General features: G+C 49.7%; 1 protein-coding gene and 2 long non-coding RNA genes across 6 annotated transcripts in view; 1 reads left to right on the plus strand and 2 right to left on the minus strand.

Moving 5' to 3' along the window:
- The first annotated feature begins 322 nt into the window (after positions 1–322).
- Positions 323–5004, plus strand: LOC132455436 (uncharacterized). The gene is made up of 2 exons (XR_009525218.1): positions 323–2364; positions 2407–5004. It is a non-coding gene; the product is annotated as an uncharacterized LOC132455436 (long non-coding RNA).
- LOC132455367 (radixin) overlaps positions 3449–23341 on the minus strand; it is a 28699-nt gene continuing 8806 nt past the window's right edge. For all 4 annotated transcript variants that reach the window (XM_060049202.1, XM_060049203.1, XM_060049201.1 and 1 more), the window contains 13 exons: positions 20208–20291; positions 18619–18714; positions 17257–17379; positions 15428–15579; positions 14929–15012; positions 13933–14079; positions 10449–10545; positions 9837–10000; positions 9060–9190; positions 8197–8357; positions 7089–7181; positions 6314–6595; positions 3449–5510 (listed from right to left, as the gene is read on the minus strand). In XM_060049202.1, the coding sequence (XP_059905185.1) occupies positions 5346–5510; positions 6314–6595; positions 7089–7181; positions 8197–8357; positions 9060–9190; positions 9837–10000; positions 10449–10545; positions 13933–14079; positions 14929–15012; positions 15428–15579; positions 17257–17379; positions 18619–18714; positions 20208–20291 (1779 nt within the window). In that variant the 3' untranslated portion in view covers positions 3449–5345. The remainder of the gene's footprint in view (positions 5511–6313; positions 6596–7088; positions 7182–8196; positions 8358–9059; positions 9191–9836; positions 10001–10448; positions 10546–13932; positions 14080–14928; positions 15013–15427; positions 15580–17256; positions 17380–18618; positions 18715–20207; positions 20292–23341) is intronic.
- Positions 5707–6154, minus strand: LOC132455452 (uncharacterized). The gene is made up of 2 exons (XR_009525251.1): positions 6002–6154; positions 5707–5919 (listed from the first exon to the last, which is right to left on the minus strand). It is a non-coding gene; the product is annotated as an uncharacterized LOC132455452 (long non-coding RNA).

Here is a 23341-nt window from a genome sequence, read left to right on the forward strand (position 1 = left end):
GTTTTAAACTGGTTTCGGTTTGTTGTTGTTTTGACCTTTTAAAGGCACCCAGTGCAACTTTATGTAAACATTCAATGAAAAATAAACATTCAATTTCTAGTCTTTTTTACACGTAGTAAGTTTCAATAACTCCATACCATTACATATCGACATTCAAGGAGCAAAGATGAGACGTCGTTGTGTGGTGAGAACTGATAGAAAATCGTAAACAACAACAATCGCCGGTGGGGAGAAGCCATTTTTCCATTGACTGGAAGCCTGCTTTATTTATTGTAGGTTACAAAAAATAAAGAAAATGGCGGCATTGTTGTTGTTATCGATTTTGTATCAGTTCTCACCACACAACGACGTTTCATCTTTGCTGCTTAAATGTCGGTATGTAATGGTATGGAGTTATTGAAACTTACTACGTGTAAAAAAGACTAGAAATTGAATGTTTATTTTTAAGCCTCGAAAGTTGCACTGGGTGCCTTTAATTGATTCTGCAACAAAATCTTCATTATTTTAAATCAATTAGTTATTTCTCTGCCGCATAAGTCGAGAACTACACTGATTGTTAACGCCGTGTTTCGGATCACACACGCAAGCACCGCCCACCCTGGAGGTTAAACCGGTTAAAACAAACTCCTCCGTTCTCTGGGTTTGCCCCTGGATGACGGCCCTTTTCCCATCAGGGAGTTTCTAATCGTAAAATCATGCGTCGTGCCGTTCGTTAAAAAACTAGAACGAGATTCCCGTCTTGTGCGTGACTGTCTAGCCCCTTACCCCCCCCTTGTCCGTGATTAGCAGGTGTCTGGTTCGAATTTCAGGACTCGGGAGACGTTCGTTCTCCGGTCTCCGTCGTGAAGAGTCAGAGATGGGTGGCACCACGTCCTGTGTACCTTAGTTTTAGTAAGGGACATCTCTCCCCATATACCCCCCTCATCCACCCCCATCTCTCTCCGTCTGCGGGACCCTTTGAGTATCGGGTCTGAGCTTGTTGCTCTTGCAGACCGTGATGTGTGTTTCAGGGTCCGTGGACGCCCATGTACCTACTGTAAATAGACGTTAATATATTGAACGGCGCGGCCAGGCGTCTTCTCTTGCCCGTCAGTGTCTTCGAGGTCCCGGGTCGCGGCTCCCGGAAGAATCCACGCTTTAAACCCCGCAGCGAAATGAAGGAAGTAGGGGGGAACCAAAATCCACTTTGTTTTGATACAATTTGTATCGTAGCGCCGTTGGCGGACAGACTGTTTGCAGACGCGTCGTTCGTGGGTCGCTGACTGTCGGCGCCTTGCTGCTCTCCGATCGAGGAGGTCCGCTCTTTAAGCGTGTGGAAGCTGCTGCTGATGATGCGTGATGTTAAATGATACGAGGAGGTTGACTACCTGCTATGTCTGGGTATTGCAGCCTCGTTATCTGGCTTTGGGTTTGAGAAAGAAAAAAAATATCCTAAGCGTATTTGAACACAATCACCTCTGATCTCTCCCCCCCCTCCCCGCGAAACATCAGTATTTGTACTTCCTTCACATGGTATTCGAATCATTTCAAATTAAAAGTTCCTCTAAAATATGGTAGCCATTCCTAGTATTTATATGAGGTTAACTTGGAATTATTTGGAAATATGAGAACAAGTTACACCATGCTGAGTCACATTTAGAAACACATTGGCCATGAATTAATAGACGGCTGTAAAACTATTTTACTCAATGATACGAGTCACTCCCACTTTTAAAGAATGAATATCGTGATGGATGACAATGTTGGAATCAGTTAATAAACCTAATCGGTAGATTCACTAAATGCTTGGATTAGTCGCAAGAGGCCATCGAACCGACCTCTGCCCCGAGGGTTTAACAGTCCGGGTCTCGCCCCCGCCCCAAAGCAAAACCACAGGGATTTCAACCTGCTACCTCACGGCTCAGGACCTCAAATCCCCCCGCCCCCCACCCCCACCCATGCCAGATTATACAAAGTGTGTAAGATAATTGAAGCGAGGAAAACCGGGGGATCTTTTTAGTGTACTGAAGAAGCGCCTTCTCTGTGGGACCCCTGACACCGTGTGTCAGCGTGGGAGCAGAGAGAGGGCCCCAAGTAATGCCTGTTTGACGGCATTGTGCTTATGACACATCCGATACTCTGAACTATGTTCAGCCAACTCTTATGCATGTTTTCACCTGTTTTGGTTCGTTTTTCTCTGCATGTTAGTTTTTTTTTTTTCTTCTGTTAGGTAACTTGACAAAAGAGACGCATGTGAGCTTGTCACCTGTCCTCCTCGCACTCCTTGTCACGATAGGTGTGTGCCCTCGTTAAGGACAGGTGTGTGCCCTCGTTAAGGACAGGTGTGTGCCCTCGTTAAGGGAAGGTGTGCTCCTGTTAGGGCAGGTATGCTCTCCTTGAGTACAGGCGTGGCCTCGTTAAGGACAGGTGCGTGCCCTCGTTAAGGACAGGTGTGTGCCCTCGTTAAAGACAGGTGTGCTACTGTTAGGACAGGTGTGCTCCTGTTAGGGCAGGTGTGCTCTCCTTGAGGACAGGCGTGCTCTCATTAAGGACAGGTGTGTGCCCTCGTTAGGCAAGTTGTGCACCTTGTTTCGCTCGTTAGGACCGATGTGCACCTTGTTACTGCAGGTGTGTGCCCTCGTTAGAACAGATGCATAATCATGAAAACATGCATAGTAAGTGTGTACTTTGCATGTTGTCACTTCCTTTCATTTCCGAATGTTGTATTTTGTTTTCCTTATCTTGTAGTATATAACTTAACTTATGTTGTGGGAAACTGAAATATTGAAGTTGCCTGGTTTTAAATTGCAACATTAAGCAACTTTTAAAGATCTTGATTTGGCATCGACCAAGTTGGATTGGGCCGAAACTCATCGTCAGATCAATGTCTACAAAATGACGGCACTTTCCTCAGATGCCAATTTAACAATCTGCTTTCACATAGTTAATTTATGAGTTCCCTTAAGAAGCATACGACCCCGGAGCAGAGCATGTGGTCTTGGAATGTTTAACACAGAGCTAACTAATTCACCGACACGATAATCCAACCTATATTTACTTAGATGACAACGCTTTACGGTCTAGGAATACTTGTAGAAAAACGTCAAAACATCAAAAAAATGGATTTGTTTGTTGAAACGCTATTTATAGAGGTCCTTTAGAAAAGGCGTAACTAACCATCACTCTTCGTCATTGTAACTATTCTCTTTTGTGATTGTTCAATAAAGGGAAATGTATTGCATTGTGTGGTCTAGTGTACTTTCCACTGTATGGTTGAAACCTCACAAAACAACTCGAAGAACTCTGGAAAACAAAAATGTATGGTCAAACAAACGTTATATTTATACATGTATTGATTCGTAAAGCAATAGTTGCCAAGACCATTAATGAAGTCGTGATTTTTCAGGACCCTTGGTTGGTTTTAAACCTTAAAATGGCAGCAATCAAAAAATTACAGACCATTCAAGTGTAGCATAACAAAATAACAATGTTTTTATTTTATTGCAAATTTAAAAAACAAACAAAACTTAAAATGCACTCATTTTTCGAAAACGCCTCTTTGAACAATCCTGCCTCCGCTGGCCCAGAAGAGGCAGATTGAACTTGCAGTTAAAGCGTTGAGAAAAGTGAGGTTAGATGTGGAAAAATACTAAAACGGTTTTGTTGTAATTCCGCCAGAGGAAAATTACCAGAAAGAAAAAATGTCAACTCCCCAGCTCATCTTTTAAACTTTGACTCCCTTGCAAAAACCTTAAATCCTGCAAATCCATCGGTTTTAAAAAGAAAAAAAATGAAAGAAAGAAATTGTCTGCACGTCCAAAGTTGCGCTCCTAGGTCACCCTCAAAGAGGACTCGAGAGCTTGAGACAATTCTAGAATCGTCCAAAGTGGAAGTGTTTAAAACAAACGGATGCCTCGGGCCTGAACAACTGATTGGCTGACGGGAGTCAGAGCGAACGCAGCCGATTCGCTTCTCGGTAGCCCTTGTGTGACTGTCAAACATGCCGTATGCGTGCGTGTGTTTGCGCCCTCCCTGTAGCAACTTTTGAAACTCGACGTCCCTGGGAGATCTGAGAAATAAACGTTAAATTGACCGACACGCGTCGTTTTGACTGCAACGTCTTTCGCCCCCAAAAAAAATCTAAAACAGAAACCGCCATCAGCGTCCAAATCGAATCAAACCCACCATGACCTCGTCTTAACCGTGAAGTGCATCATCGCCACCACTGGGCGGTCACCATGGCAACAGGGTTGAGGTAGAGATTCGGTTCTGAAGTTGAGGACTGATGATTTGATCAGACTCACAGGCATCCACTAAAACTAGCTCTCTGGGCTTCTCCGTGACAGGAACCCATTCAACTTACGAGTTGGAAAACGTACACGCACATACACACACACGTGACCGTTAGCCTGTAAAACAACACCTCCTTTGTGGATCAGTAACACGAACATCCAGCTCAGTGAAATGAGACCCTGGTTTCCCTTTGATGCCTTTGCTACTTTAATTAGACTCCAAACCCCGTAATGCCTTGGGGTCTGATATACTTGTACTCCTTTCACCCAAGTCCGGACACTTCATGGATGCAGACCTGGTTCAAGATTCTGAAACAAATACAGTTGTGATCGGTCCGATACAGAATTGAACAGAACCGACTTTAAACTATCTTTCTTCCTGGACGGACTCGTAGATATTTCCCACACAAACAACCAAAGAAACAAAATGGCCAAAATCCAGAGCATTTCCCTCAACTCAAGATTTTTCTAAATTTGCCTGGATTCACCGAAACCTACCTCCCTAGGTACGAGAAAAAAAAATGATGACATCCATTGAACGAAGCGAACGCAAAAAAGGAGAGGATGACAACTTTCTAAAAAGAGAACGGGAGCACTTTTAAACTGAACATCTTTGTTGCATAATAATACTATCATTCCAGACGAGCATACGAAGCAAGCAACGGCAAGACAACAAAAAAAAAAAGATTATTTCATGGCCTTGATTGCTCCGGGACAAAAAACAAAACAAAAATAACTCGGTTGCCTGTTCTTCTGGCAATCCTAGCGACCTTCTTGTGGGAGACGTCTTGGGAGGCTTTAAGAAAAGTTAGCTTTGAAAACATTAGCGCCGTGCGAAGAGGTGGACGAAGAGGAGGGCAAAACTTTGGCAAAGACGAGCTCCCGGCCCTCCGTACCGCACCCTTACGAATTCCGTCCCGGTGGAAAATAGTTCCTTGTTCGTTTTTTGTTTTTGTTCGTTCGTTTTATTGTGAGTCTGCGGGGTCCGTGGAAAGCGATTGGCTGCAGGTAAATGCAGGGGGGGGGGGGGGGGGAGGGGAACGGGGGAGTAGCGGATGGGTGCCACGCCCCCCCTCACATGGACTCAAACTCGTCGATGCGCTGCTTGGTGTTCCCCGAGCGGATCTGCCGCAGCGTCTTGTACTTGTCACGTCCGGCCTTGACGTTCTCGGCGTGCAGCACGTCGTTCACCGTCTTCTTGGTGTCGTCGCGCGCGTCCGCCAGCTCAGAGGTCAGCGTCTGGACCGGGGGGGGGGGGGGGGGGGCGGGGAGACGGGGTTAGAGGGGGCTCGGAATATAAACGGTGGGTCAAATGTCTTAAACGTGGGGTGCCAAATATGGAACGCCTAGCAGTACATTGTTAGGTGACCTTTAGGCCCAATCCCATTTCTAGCCCTTACCCTTCCCCCTCCCCCTTGTTTTGAAGGGGTAAGGGGAAGGGGGGAGGGGGAAGGGGAAGGGGGGAGGGGTAGGACTGGGATTGGGCCTTAAAGAGAATGCGGACATCACTAGGTCCTCACAAAGTGTTGATGCGTCTGGGGGGCGTAAGGTCGGAGCAAGGTGAGCGTGTTTATGTGGACATCATACGGTCGCCACAAAGCAGGGGTTTGGTGAGTGAGTACGAGTGAGTGAGTACGTGAGCGAGTGACTACATGAGCGAGTACATCAGTGAGTGAGAATATGAGTGAATACATGAGTGAGTACATGAGAGTACAGGAGTGAGTGAGTACATGAGTGAGCGAGTACATGAGTGAGCGAGTACATGAGTGAGCGAGTACATGAGTGAGCGAGTACATGAGTGAGTGAAAATATGAGTGAGTCAGCACACGTGTGTGCGTACGTGTGTGCGTACGTGTGTGCGTACGTGTGTGCGTGCGTGTGTACGTGCGTGTGTACGTGCGTGCGTGTGTACGTGCGTGTGTACGTGCGTGTGTACGTGCGTGCGTGTACGTGCGTGTACGTGCGTGTGTACGTGCGTGTGTACGTGCGTGCGTGCGTGCGTACGTGCGTGCGTGCGTGCGTGCGTGCGCTCCGCGCCCCACCTGCAGCTGCTGCTTGACGCGCTCGTTCTTCTGGGCCTCTGTGACCCGCTGCTCCTCGCTCCTCAGCTCCAGCTGGCTCACGCCCTCGTAGGACAGCTCGGCGCTGGCCTCCGCCTGCTCGTCATCCTGCTCCGAGTGCTCCCCCTCGTCGGGCCCGCCCCCGCCACCGCCGCCCCCCGCCGGCAGCGTGGCCAGGGGCGTGGCCAGGGGCGTGACCAGGGGCGTGACCGCCGTCTTCAGCTCCTCCTTGGTCCGCTCCAGGTCCTCCTGGGCCGACATGGCCTGGGGGGGGGCAGGAGGGAGGGGCGACCAATCAGAACGCAGGAGGGACCGTTGATTGACAGGTGGGCGTTTCCCAAATTTCTTTCTTATACTCCAACTTTCATTTTTTTGGATTCTTTTTTATACTTCTAATTTCTTTCAAATTCGACCTTTTCTCAGCTTTATTAGAGATAAAACGATACACTTTGTATCATATAATACTAGCTTTAAGTGTGAAAAGGCTGCAATAGCGCCTAGAGTTGTTAAGTTCTTAGCCTAGCTATCTTTGTTGTGTACGGGGAACGGGTTGACCTAGCGACGGCAGGTGCTTCATGAACATCTTTACCCCAATATGGGGTCAGAGTCTTAAAAAATCTTGTTCGGCACACAAGAAAAAGATCAATGTCAGGAGTGTTTAAAACAAAACCAGTTTTTTTTTTTGCAAATTCACGAAAATGTCACAGCAAGGCGGTTACGGCGGCGGTGTGGTCTCCATGGCGACGGCGGGGCGTACCTTGTGCTGCCATTCGTTGGCCTCCTCCTCCTTCCTCTTCTTGGCCTCCTCCAGGAGGGCGATCTTAGCCGTGAACTCCCCCAGTTCAGCCGCCTGACACACACACACACACACACACACACACACACACACACACACACACACACACACACACACACACACACACACACACACACACACACACACACACACACACACACACACACACACACAATGAGTCCAAGCCAAAAGAACACACAAATAAACACACACATGTGGACTGACTAAAGGCTTAGTCATGGTTCCACGTCGACGCAACGCGAGGGGGTTTTACGGACCCATTACGTCCTCGCGTCAGGCCGTAAGGGCCTGGCGGCCACCATTTTTGTAAAGCGTGCAAGAGCGAGTTTGTTTTAACGCGAGGGTTCAGCGATGGGGTTGGTGTTCCACAGGTCTGTCTCTGTCCGCCATTGTTGTTGACATGAAAGCGGCTGGATAGACCGGAGCAAAGTGGGTGAATCCCCTATGGGTGGATGCACTCTAGCGCCCTCTGTAGGCCGATGCTGGTAATACATTTCTACCAGACTAGCGGTGACCTTTCTGGATGTTTGACTATTGTGGATGAAAGAAATAGATGTCAACCGGATGATACAAATTTGGCAGAAGCAAAGAATCATGCGTGAACCTCTTTCCCCGGCCTGATTCAGACCGAATGAACGGGGGGGGGGGAGGGGGGAGGGGGGGGGGCGTGCGTTTAAGCTGCCGATGCTGAAAAAATAACAGCAGCCTACGTCATAAAGCTCAAACCGATGAGCTTATCAGACCAGAAGGCTGACCGCCCACGTTGACTGGAACGCAACGCAACGGATTTGGTCTGAATCTGCCCCAACACACTTAGACTTGTGGAGACACAAACGAACACAAACACATCGACAGAAATACAGGACACACACACACATACACACTAGGACGCACACGGTAAAATACACACACCGACACAAACACACACACCGACACAAACACACATCGACACACACACACACACACACACACACACACACAAGGACCCACACGGTAAAATACACACACCGACACACACACACACACACACACACACACACAGTCCTACCAGCTGCTCCTGGTTCTTCATCTGGTCGGCGGCCTGCCGGGCCAGCTCGGCCTTGGCCTCCTCGGCGGCCTGCCGCTCCCTCTCCAGCCGCTCCGCCTCGTCCCGCGCCCGCTTCCTCTCCGCCTCCAGCTCCAGGGCGCGGCGCGTCTGCTCCTCCAGCTCTACAGGCGGGGGGGGGGGGAGTTAGTACACAGAGAGAGAGAGAGAGAGACACAGACACAGAGAGAGACACAGAGACACAGAGACACACAGAGAACGAGAGAGAACGAGAGACAGAGACAGAGACAGAGACAGAGACAGAGAGAGAGAGAGAGAGAGAGACACAGAGAGACAGACACACACACACATTGATGTTAACACACACAGACAAACACGAGGTCACACACACACACACACACACACACAGTAGGAGAGTAAACTCTTAGTAAACTAATAGGAAAGGAAAAGAGTGAGAGAAGACGGAAAAGAGTAAACCAATTTGAAGGAAAAGAGTGAGAGAACAAGAGAAAATAGGAAGGAAAAGGAGTGAGAATAAGACGACAGAGGCAGAGAGAATAAGACAGAAGAGTGAGAGAAAGCCAAGGAAAGAGAAAGAACCAAAGAGAGTAAGAGGAAGAACAGAAGAGAGAATAAGTCAGAAGAGAGTGAGAGAAAGGGAAGGGGTGAAGTGAGAGAACAGGGTGAGAGAGGAGGACGAGGAGGAGAGGGAAGAGGAGGAGGAAGAGAGGAGGAGGAGAGGGAAGAGAGGGAGAGGAGGAGGAAGAGAGGAGGAGGAGGAGAGAGGGAAGAGAGAGTGAGGAGGAGAGGGAAGAGAGGGAAGAGAGGGAAGAGAGGGAGAGTGAGGAGGAGGGGGAGGAGGTCACCTCTCTGGGCCCGGAGGGTCTGCTCCTCGATGGTCCGCAGCCTCTCCAGCAGCTCGTCCTTCTCCCGCTCTATCCGGTCCTTCTCCTTCTCCGCGTGCTCCCGCTTCTTCTTCTCGTTCTCCAGCTGGGCCCTGCACACGACAAACATGGCCGCCGTCAGACCAGTTGAGGACCGGCCTTCTACTACTAGTAGTAGTCGTCGTGGTAGTCATAGCACTAGTATTGTTAGTTTTAATAGTAAAACTAGTCCTAGGAAAATTTGGTAGGAATTAATTATGATAATCTGGATGCATGCTTGTGGACCGACTGCAACGGGGAGCTTGTGAGGCGGCTCCATGTTCGATTGACCGGTCGCACGTGGAAGGGGTCAGCTCCGAGATATTTCCGTACGAGAACGAACCGAACGAGGGCGCAAGTGCAACGACATTGTAGCCAACGAGTCCCTGACGTCTGAACGAACCCCAAAACCACCTGCAGTCGTACAAACGCCCTCGTTTGTCCGTGTCCGTGTGTGTGTGTGTGTGTGTGTGTGTGTGTGTGTGTGTGTGTGTGTGTGTGTGTGTGTGTGTGTGTGTGTGTGTGTGTGTGTGTGTGTGTGTGTGTGTGTGTGTGTGTGTGTGTGTGTGTGTGTGTGTGTGTGTGTGTGTGTGTGTGTGTGTGTGTGTGTCCGTGTCCGTGTCCGTGTCCGTGTGTGTGTGTCCGTGTGTGCGCGCGTGTGTGTGTCTGTTTTTGTGCGTCTGCACGCTTGTGTCCGTGTGCATGTGTGCACTCCGGTACCTCTCCATCTGCTTCTGCTGCTTCTCGTCGCGGGCCTGCGCCTTCATCTGCTGCACCTCGATGGTGTCGGGCTTGCGGCGGCGCATGTACAGCTCGTGGTTGCCCATGCACAGAGCCAGGATGCGCTTGTTGATGCGCAGCCGCGGCGCGTAGAACACAAAGTCCTGCGGCGAGCGAGAGGTCGAGGGATCGAACCCCGAGCCGACCGGGAAATAGAGAAGGAAAAAGAAATGGATTTTTAGAAGCAAAAACTTTAGAAGTAGTAAAGAGAGTAAGCCAGGTATCAGTGAGGATTGTACTTTTTTTTAAAGGGATCGAAGAACTTTTAAATCAAAAGATGTTAAAGTGCAGCCTGGAAGTGACTCATTTCTAGATATTTCGTTAAGTTTTGTAGGAAAAGGTCAGGATTATGTCGTTTGATAAGTGAAGGATTTTAAGACCAGTGTAAAACGTCCTTAGAAATTTCTAAAAAGGCAAACCGGTGCAAATACTGGATTTCTCATTTTATAAAGTCAGTAGAAAAAATAAGTAAGAGGCAGAGCGTTTTAGGCAGTGAACGTTTCTACGACTGAACTCAGACGGGGTGGTGGTGAGGGGGTCTGGGGGTCTTACCGGGGCCTTCTTGTCGATGGGCTTGATGACAAACTTCTTGTCGTTGAAGGAGATGTTTCTGATCTCACTCCAGGGGAAGCCGATTTTTGGCGTCAGCCTGGACAAAGGAAAGAATTTTTTTTAACATTTGAACCAAAGTGATCAATTTCTTATCGTCATTTACGTCTTTTGACACTTTCTTACAATTTTTTAAGTCTTTTTAAGCCTTTTGACTTTTTGGCAGAATGCCTAGATGATCAATCATACATAACCCTTGTTTGTTCTTTGTTTTGTGCTGCCATTATCGGTACTTAAACCGTCTTGCCCTACACTCGGTGTGTTTGTTGCTGAGTGACATGCTGCGTGACACAGTATGCAATCTGCAGAACGCTCTGCATTATCACCAAAATGGGGACAAAGCTCCAAATATCGGCCACGGATCAACACAGGGAACAGACACCAAGTTTATTAGCGTTAAACAACTCTGGAATGGAAGCTTCACTCAATAACATCATGGGGAGTAAACAGTGAAGACTTACTGCATTACTTTTTAAGGCCCTTTTTTTTTTTTAATAATTGAGACAAATGAAGACTTGAAGGCCCTGCAGTCCTGATCACTCCTGCATTCCTCCTCTGGAAGAAGAGATCCCTCCTCTGTGCTCCACGGTGTGTCTCCCCTCTGGGTTTGTGGGAGTTTTCCCTCTACTCTACTCCGGAGGGCTTAGGGCGGGGGGGGGGGGGGGGGGTGTGTGTGTGAGTGATTAAAGGCTACAGTTATAAACTCGACTTGACTTGTTGCAGGTTACAACACAGACAGCGCTGTCGCCTGCCGAATCGACGGCCGCCAGTAGATGGCGCATGTGAGGCGCATGAGGCCGACGTGACCTTAGTAGAGGGGGGGTGGTTCTTTTTTAGAGATGACATTTGGGTCAGCAACATTTCAGTCACCGGGGGCCTCTCCTTCCCCACAACATTTAAACGCCTGGGGCCCCTGCGCCCCCCCTCTCTCTCTCCCCCTCTCCCTCCCTCCCTCTCCTCTTTCTCCTCTCTCTCCCTCTCTCTCTCTCCCTCTCTCTCCCTCCCTCTCCTCTTTCTCCTCTCTCTCTCCCCCCCTCTCCTCTCTCCCCCTCTCCCTCCCTCTCAGGGCGAGAGAGGACACGAACGGGGGGGCGAAGCGAAACCAGCCAACTGACAAAAGCAGCGCACGGACGCCGCGACCTTGGGATAAGTCTGGAACACCAACAGTCAAAATAACCTTCACTTAAAGATAAGGAAGAGGAGGGGAGGAAGATAAGGGAGATGAAAGTGGTGGCCATGGCCCGTAGAGGGCCGAGAGGTTTGAGGAAGAGGAAGTCAGCGTGGGACCAATCAGAGGGCAGGGAGAGGAAACGCTGTCAGGGGCGGCGTGATGGACGCCCCGCCTTCCTTCCACGTAAGGGAGGGGTGTTTAACCCTCACATCATGTCGGGAACAGCCCCCCCCCCCCCCCCCCCCCTCCTCCACAATGAACTGACGCCATCTTCCTCTAGTCACCGGTGGCTTCGGAAACATGACATTCTTCTAAATATATAACACACACACACACACACACACACACACAGGTTGTATCCTGTGTCGAGGGGTGAAGAGTTCGTCGCAACTTACCCTAATCTCTTACGAGAGAGTCCTAGAGAAACCGTTTCAGTTCAGAGAGCCAGATTCAAAGTATGAACGCCAAACCGAAATGGAACACAGGAGCCATCTGCCGCCATGGTAACGCGGCTTGGGAAATTACAGTGCAGATCTCACATGTTGGAAAACATTTGATGATCGACTCTCGAGAGGATGTGCATTACTCACGACTCTCTCAAGTCAATCTAAATATCAAGGCTGTGACTCATTCAAAGAAAGCCCGTCATTCATGCTAAACGAGAAATGCTTTTGGCAAGATTTAGCTTCATATACATACACGCAGAGAGTACATCTAGGAGGAACTACGGGAAATACAGCGGGAATGTCAATAGCCATACAATCCAAACAATCTGGAAAGCTTGTTTTCACTCCGAGAGAGAGAGAGAGAGAGAGAGAGAGAGAGAGAGAGAGAGAGAGAGAGAGAGAGAGAGAGAGAGAGAGAGAGAGAGAGAGAGAGAGAGAGAGAGAGAGAGAGAGAGAGAGAGAGAGAGAGAGAGAGAGAGAGAGAGAGAGAGAGAGAAGAGAGAGAGAGAGAGAGGAGAGAGAGAGAGAGAGAGAGAGAGAGAGAGAGAGAGAGAGAGAGAGAGAGAGACCTAGTTAAACGAGCACTGACCGCTCACTCGTTTGGTGTTTCCATAGGAACAGACACAGTCCCTACAAGAACCCCGACGATGTGCTGGCGCCATGGCAACAAGGCGGTCCCCGTCAGGACTTGGGACAGAGAGGAGGGGATGGGAGGCAGACGTAGCATGCTAAAGCCCCGGGGCTCCGACGTAGCGAGCTCGCTAGCGCTGTTGTGTTTCGGACCAGAGGGTTTGTCAAGTAGCAGTCCGGAGCTAAGTGCTAGCGGGCAATAACCAAAATCCAGAAGGTACCATGACAGGAAACATAAAAAAGCCTGTCTTTGAATCAGTCTGAAGCCAAGTTTAAGTCAATACCTCCATAACAGTTAAAGTCTCAAAGGGCTTTACAGGCCATCTATTGATACCCCAATAAAACTCCTACCCCAATAAAACTCCACTAATGATCAGGGACGAAGGCCTGAAGAAGGAACGCAGAGTGGGGGACCCCACCTTCAACAAATGGTCAGAAGTGTAACGGGTACCATCGTTGACATAATAAAATAAAAAACATGTTTTTACTTTAACATTTTACGTCAACCTCCGTTAGAACATTGCGTCGGAATGACGCGAGCTGAAGGCTTTTGCACGCCGCATTCGTCGCAAATCTATCAAACAAAACCGCGCTTTGAAGGGCGCCATGGCGACCGTGGCGTTCTCCAAACCCAGACTTCCAACAGAGAGGAGGGGACGTAGCACGCTTGCACGCTAGCGCCCAGAGCTAGCAACCACGCTAGCGCCTGTCGGCGCGTTCTCCTACCTCCGACTCTTCCCATCAGAAGTCCTGATGCTAAGCGTTCTTGAGAGCGTTCCCGAATGAGCGTTCCCGAGCGCGCTCTCCCGAGAACCGCTCCCGAGAGCCGCTCCGGAGAGCCGCTCCGGAGCGCGCTCTCCCGAGAACCGCTCCCGAGAGAACCGCTCCCGAGAGAACCGCTCCCGAGAACCGCTCCCGAGAACCGCTCTGGAAGTCAGAAGTCCTGATGCTAAGCGTTGTTGAGAGCGTTCCCGAATGAGCGTTCCCGAGTGCGCTCTCCAGAGAACCGCTCCCGAGAGCCGCTCCGGAGAGCCGCTCCCGAGAGAACCGCTCTCGAGAACCGCTCCCGAGAACCGCTCCCGAGAACCGCTCCCGAGAACCGCTCCCGAGAACCGCTCCCGAGAACCGCTCTCGAGAACCGCTCTCGAGAACCGCTCCCGGGCTCGGCGGCGCCCCTTACTTGTCGTCGTGCTCGTAGATGTTGAGGCCCAGCGCGTCCACACCCAGCCACAGCTCCGTGCCCTTCTTGTTCTTGATCTCAAAGTAGTTGACGCCGTACATCTCCAGGTCCTGGGTGATCTTCAGGTACTCCATCATGGAGTCCTCCCTGGTCGGGGGGGGGGGAGAGAGAGAGAGTCAGCTGCGCGGTCACAATCCCTCGGGGGTTTGGGAACTCCCTGGGCGAGGTCTTAAACATGGCAGAGTTCGGTCGGATCAGTTTGTTTTCGTTCCGGATTTATTTTTGGTTGCGTTTTTTTTATGCTTTATTATGAAGTGAGATAGAGAGGGAGGCATGGGAGGGGGGAGGGGGGGGGGAGGACATGCAGCAAAGGGCCGCGGGACGGAATCGAACCCGGATCGCTGCGATCAGGACTGAGCCGGTCTGGGACGCGCTCTACCCGGTGAGACACCGGGGCGGCGCCGTTTGGTTTTATTCTAGAGGGGCGTGCGATTGGACGGCTCTCGGCGTCGTCGAACCCTCTAACATATACTAGCCTTCCGTTTAAAACCATTTCCCAAAAAATAATGACTGGAGGGGAAATGAAAGTAAACCGTAAAAAAAACGATATCAGATCAGGAAACACAGACATCTTAATTTCCTCAAAACACTCAAGCCAGGCCTGACGGCACGCGCCACAACAAGCATGGACCTGCTGACACACACACCATTCCTACCGACTCACACACACACAAAGAAACACACAATAAGCACGGCTACAGGCTCACGCACACAAACAAAAACACACAAATTCGCAATTACCACTCCTATAGCGTCACACATGCATAAACAAACACACAATTACAACTCCTACAGGCTCACACACATACAAACAAACAGAAACTTCCCACAGGGTCCCACACACACACCCTCACAAACACACAATTACCATTCCTAAAGGATCACACACACAGTTCCTATGTTATGCATTAGGAAGGACAATCATCACACACACACCTGAGCATTCCTCTGTGTTCCTCGTGCCAGGTCTGTATCCGGTCCTCCCACTGCTCCTTGGTCAGCTTGTGCTGCTCCAGAACCCTACACACGCACGCGCGCACACACACACACACACACGAGAAACAATCCAGCATTATTTACAGAGGAAATCAACATTTCACTGGGCAACAGATTGATGTAAATATAAAGAGTGTGTGTGTGTGTGTGTGTGTGTGTGTGTGTGTGTGTGTGTGTGTGTGTGTGTGTGTGTGTGTGTGTGTGTGTGTGTGTGTGTGTGTGTGTGTTGAAGTGACATGATCTGAGGTGCGATTGCGCCATTCAAATGTCATGTAAACAAACAGAAGTGCAACATACGTGTTGATAACCTCTTCTTGTGTGAGCGAATCCGTGAGTGGACGAGTGAGCGACTGAGTGAGCGTCCGAGTCAGTGGCTTGAGGGCGTGTCCAGGTGCGAGGGAGTGTGTGTGTGTGTGTGTGTGTGTGTGTGTGTGCTGACCTCTGGGGCAGCAGGCGGTCGTGGGTGAGGTAGCCCGGCTTGTGGCCCTCCTTGCTGTAGTCGCCGTACTTGGCCTGGACCGAGTAGGAGGCCAGCAGCACCGCCGTCTCGGGGGGGCAGTAGTTCTCATCGTTCAGGATGGCCTCCTTCACCTGCAGGAGGAGGAGGAGCAGGAGGAGGAAGAGGAAGAGGAAGAGGAAGAGGAAGAGCAGGGGGAGGAGGAGGAGGAGGAGCAGGAGCAGGAGGAGGAGCAGCAGCAGCAACAGCAGGAGGAGGAGGAGGAGGAGCAGGGGGAGGAAGAGGGGGAGGAAGAGGGGGAGCAGGGGGAGGAAGAGGGGGAGGAAGAAGGTATTGGTGATCTGTCCGATATTCACGCATTTCTTATCCGCAGTTTATTTTCTGTCGCACCGTTGCAGGCGAGCGAGGAGACGGATGGGTGTGTGAGGAGGTGTGTGTGGAGGAGTAGGGGGAGGTGTGTGAGGAGGTGCGTGTGGAGGAGTAGGAGGAGGTGTGTGAGGAGGTGTGTGAGGAGGAGTAGGGGGAGGTGTGTGAGGAGGTGTGTGTGGAGGAGTAGGGGGAGGTGTGTGAGGAGGTGTGTGTGGAGGAGTAGGGGGAGGTGTGTGAGGAGGTGTGTGTGGAGGAGTAGGGGGAGGTGTGTGAGGAGGTGCGTGTAGAGGAGTAGGGGGAGGTGTGTGAGGAGGTGTGTGTGGAGGAGAGGGATGGGTGTGTGAGGAGGTGCGTGTGGAGGAGTAGGGGGAGGTGTGTGAGGAGGTGTGTGTGGAGGAGTAGGGGGAGGTGTGTGAGGAGGTGCGTGTGGAGGAGTAGGGGGAGGTGTGTGAGGAGGTGTGTGTGGAGGAGTAGGGGGAGGTGTGTGAGGAGGTGCGTGTGGAGGAGTAGGGGGAGGTGTGTGAGGAGGTGTGTGTGGAGGAGTAGGGGGAGGTGTGTGAGGAGGTGCGTGAGGAGGAGGGGGGGAGGGTTCGAGGAGGCGTTATTCGAGATGTATGAGGAGGTGTTATTGGAGGTGAGTGAGGAGGTGAGTGAGGAGGTGTTATTGGAGGTGAGTGAGGAGGTGAGTGAGGAGGTGAGTGAGGAGGTGTTATTGGAGGTGAGTGAGGAGGTGAGTGAGGAGGTGTTATTGGAGGTGAGTGAGGAGGTGAGTGAGGAGGTGTTATTGGAGGTGAGTGAGGAGGTGAGTGAGGAGGTGAGTGAGGAGGTGTTATTGGAGGTGAGTGAGGAGGTGAGTGAGGAGGTGTTATTGGAGGTGAGTGAGGAGGAGGTGTTATTGGAGGTGAGTGAGGAGGTGAGTGAGGAGGTGAGTGAGGAGGTGTTATTGGAGGTGAGTGAGGAGGTGAGTGAGGAGGTGTTATTGGAGGTGAGTGAGGAGGTGAGTGAGGAGGTGAGTGAGGAGGTATTGGAGGTGTGTGAGGAGGTGAGTGAGGAGATGTTATTGGAGGTGAGTGAGGAGGTGAGTGAGGAGGTGTTATTGGAGGTGTTATTGGAGGTGTGTGAGGAGGTGAGTGAGGAGGTGTGTGTTGAGGAGGTATTGGAGGTGTGTGAGGAGGTGAGTGAGGAGGTGTTATTGGAGGTGTTATTGGAGGTGTGTGAGGAGGTGAGTGAGGAGGTGTGTGTTGAGGAGGTATTGGAGGTGTGTGAGGAGGTGTTATTGGAGGTGAGTGAGGAGGTGTGTGTGGAGGAGGTATTGGAGGTGTGTGAGGAGGTGAGTGAGGAGGTGTTATTGGAGGTGAGTGAGGAGGTGTGTGTGGAGGAGGTATTGGAGGAGTGTGAGGAGGTGTTCAGACGTGTGTGGAGGTGGCGTGAGGGACAGTGACCTGCAGGAAGAACAGCCTCTGTGTGATCTCCTGGATGAGTTCCTCAGAGACGTCCTCGGGGAAGAACTTGGCCCGGAACTTGAACTGCAGCGGGTTCTCCTTCTTCACGTCCTGCGCGGTAACCTGGGCAACCACCGGACAACAAAGATGTCATTCGTTGAATGCCCGCACATCAGATGTTTCACCAACCCACACCGGACTTCATTCAGAGAGAGAGGGACGCAGCGAGAGAGAGGGACGCAGAGAGAGAGAGGGACGCAGAGAGAGATGCAGAGAGAGAGAGAGAAAGAGAAAGAGAAAGAGAGAGAGAGAGAGAGAGAGGAATGCAGAGACAGAAGAAGATAGACAGAGAGAGAAAGACAGAGAGAGAGACAGAGAGAGAGACAGAGACAGAGACAGAGACAGAGACAGAGACAGAGAGAGAGAGAGAGAGGGACAGAGACACACACAGGGAGAGACAGAGGAAGATAGACAGAGAGAGAGAGAGAGATCATCTCCTGGGCTCATTATCAGTCTCAATGGATCCTTTTGTTTGCGAGGATCAGCTGGTCTGAGTTTGTGCACGCTCGCTCACACATACATGCGCGCAAACACCGCACAAAGTGAAAATGCCCACACTCACACGGACACACAAGGGAAAGTATACACTAAAGCCCTTGTTCCTGCCAGAGAATCACACTGACAGGGCACGCACACACACACACACACACACACACTTTCCTGAACTCAAACATGTGTTTGAAACACACAATTCAGCAAAAGGGGATTTCATTTACACACACACACTCTCTGGGGCACACAACACACACACACACACTCACACCTTGGGAGCCAGACTGGCTCCTGGCAACAGCAGACATCCAGAAAGCGTGAGAGAATGTGAGGGAGAGAGAGAGAGAGAGAGAGAAACGGACAGCAAACAGGAAACAGGAAACAAAAGAGTGGGAGCATGGGGAAGCCACAGTAACGATGGAGTGACTACAACAGAGAACAGAGAGACCAAGAGTGAGACCAGAGAGAAACAGAAAGACCAGAGAGAGGGACCGACACAGACAGACAGAGAACAGAAAGAACGAGACAGAAAACAGAAAAAACGAGAGAGAGAGAGACAGACCAGAGAGAGAGACCGAGAGAGAGAGAGAGACCGAGACAGAGACAGAGACAGAGACAGAGACAGAGAGAGAGAGAGAGAGAGAGAGAGAGAGAGACCAGAGAGACAGACCAGAGAGACAGACCAGAGAGACAGACCAGAGAGATCAGAGAGACAGAGAGAGAGAGAGCTCAGAGACCAGAGACAGACCAGAGAGAGAGAGAGACACACACACAGACAGAGAGAGGGGGGGGGGGGGGGGGTGACCTTACCTTCTTGTTGAGCTTCAGCCAGGTGCTGTAGCCCTTGCTGTCGGTGTACTGGAGGCCGAAGAACCACACCTCCCTCAGGCCCACGGTCTTCACCACCTGGGGGGACCCCACAACCACGGACACAGTGAGCAAAGAGTGGCCCCTCAGGGCCCCACGACCACACAGAGGGCCACAGCGAGTACAGAGGGCCCCCCTCAAACACAGAGCACCACAGTGAGTACAGAGGGGCCCTCAAACACACAGAGCATCACAGTGAGTACAGAGGGGCCCCCCTCAAACACAGAGCACCACAGTGAGTACAGAGGGGCCCTCAAACACACAGAGCACCACAGTGAGTGCACATAAAATACAAAATAATGCATTGTTTTTAATATTGGTTTTGTTTCATTTTTCTAAAACATCTAACTAGGGATGGGCATTTGAAGAAATTTTCTTGATCGAGCATCGCTAGAGTTATCGATCAATTATCGATTAATCATTAACTTTTTTCTATGTTTTTTTTCTAATGTTTTTATCAATGAAATCTTTATTCCAACAATAATGTATGGGCCAAAATTAATACAATACAGTTAACTTGAAGACCTACAACTGTTTAACAGTTTTAAAATAATAAATACAGGCATTATAGGTTATAGGCCTATGCGGCGCTCGTAAAGTCCGAACAATGCGCCTACAGGCGCTCTTAAAGGTTTGGAAACGATTCAACAAGACTAAATCTGTAGCCTATTCCAATTACAATAAGTAGCGAATTTATCGGACAACAATAATCAAACAAAGGCAGTAGGCTAAAAGTGGGCATTAAACTGTATAACTGTTATGAAAAAAAAGGGGGGGGAAAGGCCGACATATAATGCCTGCAGCCGGCGCGCGGAAAAGGCTCGCAACAAAAAGATGAGCCACCCATTTACAAACAATTGCATGAACTAGTCTATCTAAAAGCAATACCTTATTGAACATATGTAAGGCTGGACTTGTTGCTAAAATATCACAGTTTTGGCAAAATGTAACGACTCCAAGAGGCACCAAGCGGAGCGAGAGTCAACACATTAAGAAAGAAAAGAGCGACTCACATACGGTGGTGACTGTCGTCCATAGCATACAGTAACTCCAGCCTACATATTTTTGTTTAGGAATATAAGCATGTTAACATGCTCGGGGGTCAGACGCGAAGGCAGCCTTGTAACTGTCAGTAGCAGAAAACACCCGCTCTGACGGGACCGAAGTTGCGGGGATGCAGAGGTATTGTCGCGCTAACTTTGACAGCCTGGGGAACCTTCTTCCATTCACTTTCCACCAGTCGGCAGGGTTATATTCAATTAAATGCTTCAAGACTCACAGTATGCAACACAACGTCCTTTTAATCGATAACAATATAAATTGATCGACGCATTTCTTAACGATCAATTATCGAGCATCGATTAATTATGCCCATCCCTACATCTAACCCTAACCTATAATATCGGGCAAGTTGCATAAAAGTGAGCCCTCATTCAACACATGACAACTGCTTCTCCTCAAAGCGACACGCAGCGATCAAAGCGAGATGAATGATGCTGATGGGAGGGGTCTGAGGGCGTCTCCGTGGTTACCTGGTCAAAGAGCTGCTTCCCCGTGGTGCTGGGCTGAATGGCGAACTCCAGCTCCGCGTCCATGGTGGTGACGCGCACATTGATCTGGGGGTGGGGGGGGGGCACACACACACACACACACACACACACACACACGGTGAATAGGACTGCATACGCACACATGAAGCTTTTCTCACTTGGACACCTTTATAAAACGCATTGGATCCAAGTGGTGAATACAGACAGATACCTAGACTGACATGATTAACACGAGTGTACGCGGGGTACTCTGGGAGGGAGGACCTCGGAGACGGTTGAAGCACACCAGCAACCGACCACCACATGGCGCAGTTGCGTTGCTCAAAGGCACTTTTTTCTGAATCGTTATCAGGCTTTTTTCGGGCTACAAACTCGTAGCAAGGCAAGAAAAGTATCTAGTGTTGTTTCAAATTGACAACAGAGCCGTCGTTGAGGTATTGTATTACAGCGACGCATTTGATGCGTCACACTTTACTGCACCGCTGAATTATTGGAATTCAAATGAGATCATTGACACCTTTCTGCAAAACCAAAAGACAGTTATGGCCTCAAGGAAACCGTTGAACGTTGCGGTTACTGGCAGAGAGAGGGAAAGAGAGAAAACGAGAAAACGAAAGACAGAAAGAAGCAAGAAACAGAAAGAGAAACAGACAGAGAGAGAAAGAGCGAGAGACAGACAGAGAGAGCGAGAGACAGACAGACAGAGAGAGAGCGAGAGACAGACAGAAAGAGAGAGACAAAAAGAGAGCGAGAGACAGAAGAGAGAGAGAGACAGAGTCCGAAAGACAACACAAAGAGCAGAAGAGACAGACAACAGAAGAGAGAGTTGATGAAAGAGGACCCAACTGTTTACTACCAACGGGATAAAGTTACCGGATTACCGGGCATTAAGAGGAGAGGAGAGGGATAGAGATAGAGAGACGTATAGGGAGAGACAGCGAGGGAGAAAGGGAAGGGGAAGTGGATCCTAAAGACCAAAATAATCAAAATGGAGCCCACGCCCAACTCTCCCTCTGGTGAATAAACCACGAGACTCCCGTCTGTATCCTCAATAGCTCTGGACTCTCCCCTGCCGCGTTCCACCGGCCTCACCGTATAACGGTATCACCCACGAGGGGCTGAGAGTTCATTAAAACGTACTTGACGTACAATGAGTCCCGATGCTGTGCGTGATTGATAAACCTGATCCACGGAACTGGGCGACTTCAGGCGTCGTTTCGCGGTCAAACCCATCCGAAACTTGGATGAAGAGTTAATGTACAGTATCAACAACAGCTCAAACCAACCACAGGGGATTTTTATCACTTCAAAATGAGCCAAGGCTTATAGCTAAAGTAAATAATGATTGCAGTGGGGGCTGTTGAGGTAAAGGAGGCGTAAGATGTTAAAAAGTGATGTCTTATAGTTACAAAAGATATAAAATGGCAGCTAAATGTCAACAACATACTTGTATCATTCCGAAAAATATTCTTTGAATAAAAGCGTCTGATAAATGCCCTAAATGTAATGTAGGTTCATTCTTATATTTGTCTATTCTACCGTTTATCGCGAAGCAGCAACTAAATGTACTACTAGTTAATCTGGCCGGCAGCACCAACACATCAAGCCTCCGCAAGGGCTAAATCTCCAGGAACTGCCTTGCCAACACGCCGAGGCAAAGTGGTTTATTCTGGGCCCTGGGGGGGGGTCAGGGGACATGACCGTCGACTTAATCCATGTCTGGGGAAACGTTTGGTAAACCCTCGCAAGTAGGTACCGTCAACAACAAACGGAGAGAGAGAGAGAGAGAGATCTCTCTCTCTCTCTCGCTCTCTCTCTCTCTCTCTCTCTCTCTCTCTCTCGCTCACGCGCTCTCGCTCGCTCTCTCTCGCTCGCTCTCTCTCTCTCTCTCTCTCGCTCTCTCTCTCTCTCTCTCGCTCGCTCTCTCTCTCTCGCTCGCTCTCTCTCTCTCGCTCTCTCTCTCTCGCGCTCAGTCTGTCTTCCCTGTCTGTTTCTTAAAGTTTACACGTTAAAATACAAAGATAACCTAGCCTGCGGCTGCTCGATTAGGGGGAAAAGATTCATAAGCACTATTATTTTGGTCAGTATTGAAATAACGATTAATCAAACGATTATTTTGAACATGATGCATTTTTCAGCATTTCTCTCCAAAAAACCCTTTGTAACAGAACTTTTAAAAGAATGTACAAATTTGTATCCAGCTGTATCGCAATTTCAATAAAACCTTTAACAAATAAAAAGGTTAAATAATAAAAAAAAATGTCACCTCGATTATATTCATTTTGAGATCGTTTGACACAAAATCAAAATCACGATCAAAACTAAATTAATTACACAGCCCTAAAACAGCCCTGCCCTTTAACGGCGTCCATGTTGTGGTGTTTATATACGGAGAGAGAGAGAGGGGGGATGGGAGGGAGGTGGGGGAGTTAGATTGAAGTGAAAATTCACACCCTTCGGGTCAGGTCACCCCCTCCGTCAGGAAGAGAAAACATTGTAAAAATAAAAAAAAAGGGAAAAAAAAACAACACAGACGTGTGGATGACACAAACACCGGCAGACGTTGGCTCGGTCAGGACGTCCCGGCTCGGGTCAACGGCGGGGCGAACGGGAAGCGCGGCGGTGTCGGGTGATGCAACCAGAACCTGAGCTAGCGCTTACGCTACCGCTAACGAGGAGGGGGCCAGCTGGTAGCAAGCTAGTTGCAGCGCTAGGCTAGTCCGCGCTGAGTCGCCAGGTTCCTCCGGGGCTGACGAAGGGGTTTAGAGTTAGTGATACTTTCTTTTGACGGTCTGATGGTGAGAGGAGGCCACGCTTTGGGACAACGGATCAAATAGAATGCGTTTATTTAGAAGCAGGAGAGAGTTGGACTAATGAGAGTGAGCGAGTGAGACAGAGTAAAGTACTTGAAAATATGTCCCGTGTGTGAAAATAAGGACATTTCCAAGAGTTGGCCGGGAGGACGATTTCACCAACTGTGAGAACGGCTGCTTTCTGGGACGGCTCCCAAACACTGAGGTTCTCTGATCCAGTGGGAGAACGAAACCGAAGGCTGACCCAGGCTCTGATTTGGGAGAATAGATAAATCCTCTTTATCTTCTTCTTGAACCAATTTG

Source organism: Gadus macrocephalus, chromosome 4 (assembly GCF_031168955.1).
Source record: "Gadus macrocephalus chromosome 4, ASM3116895v1".
Lineage (NCBI taxonomy): Eukaryota > Metazoa > Chordata > Actinopteri > Gadiformes > Gadidae > Gadus > Gadus macrocephalus.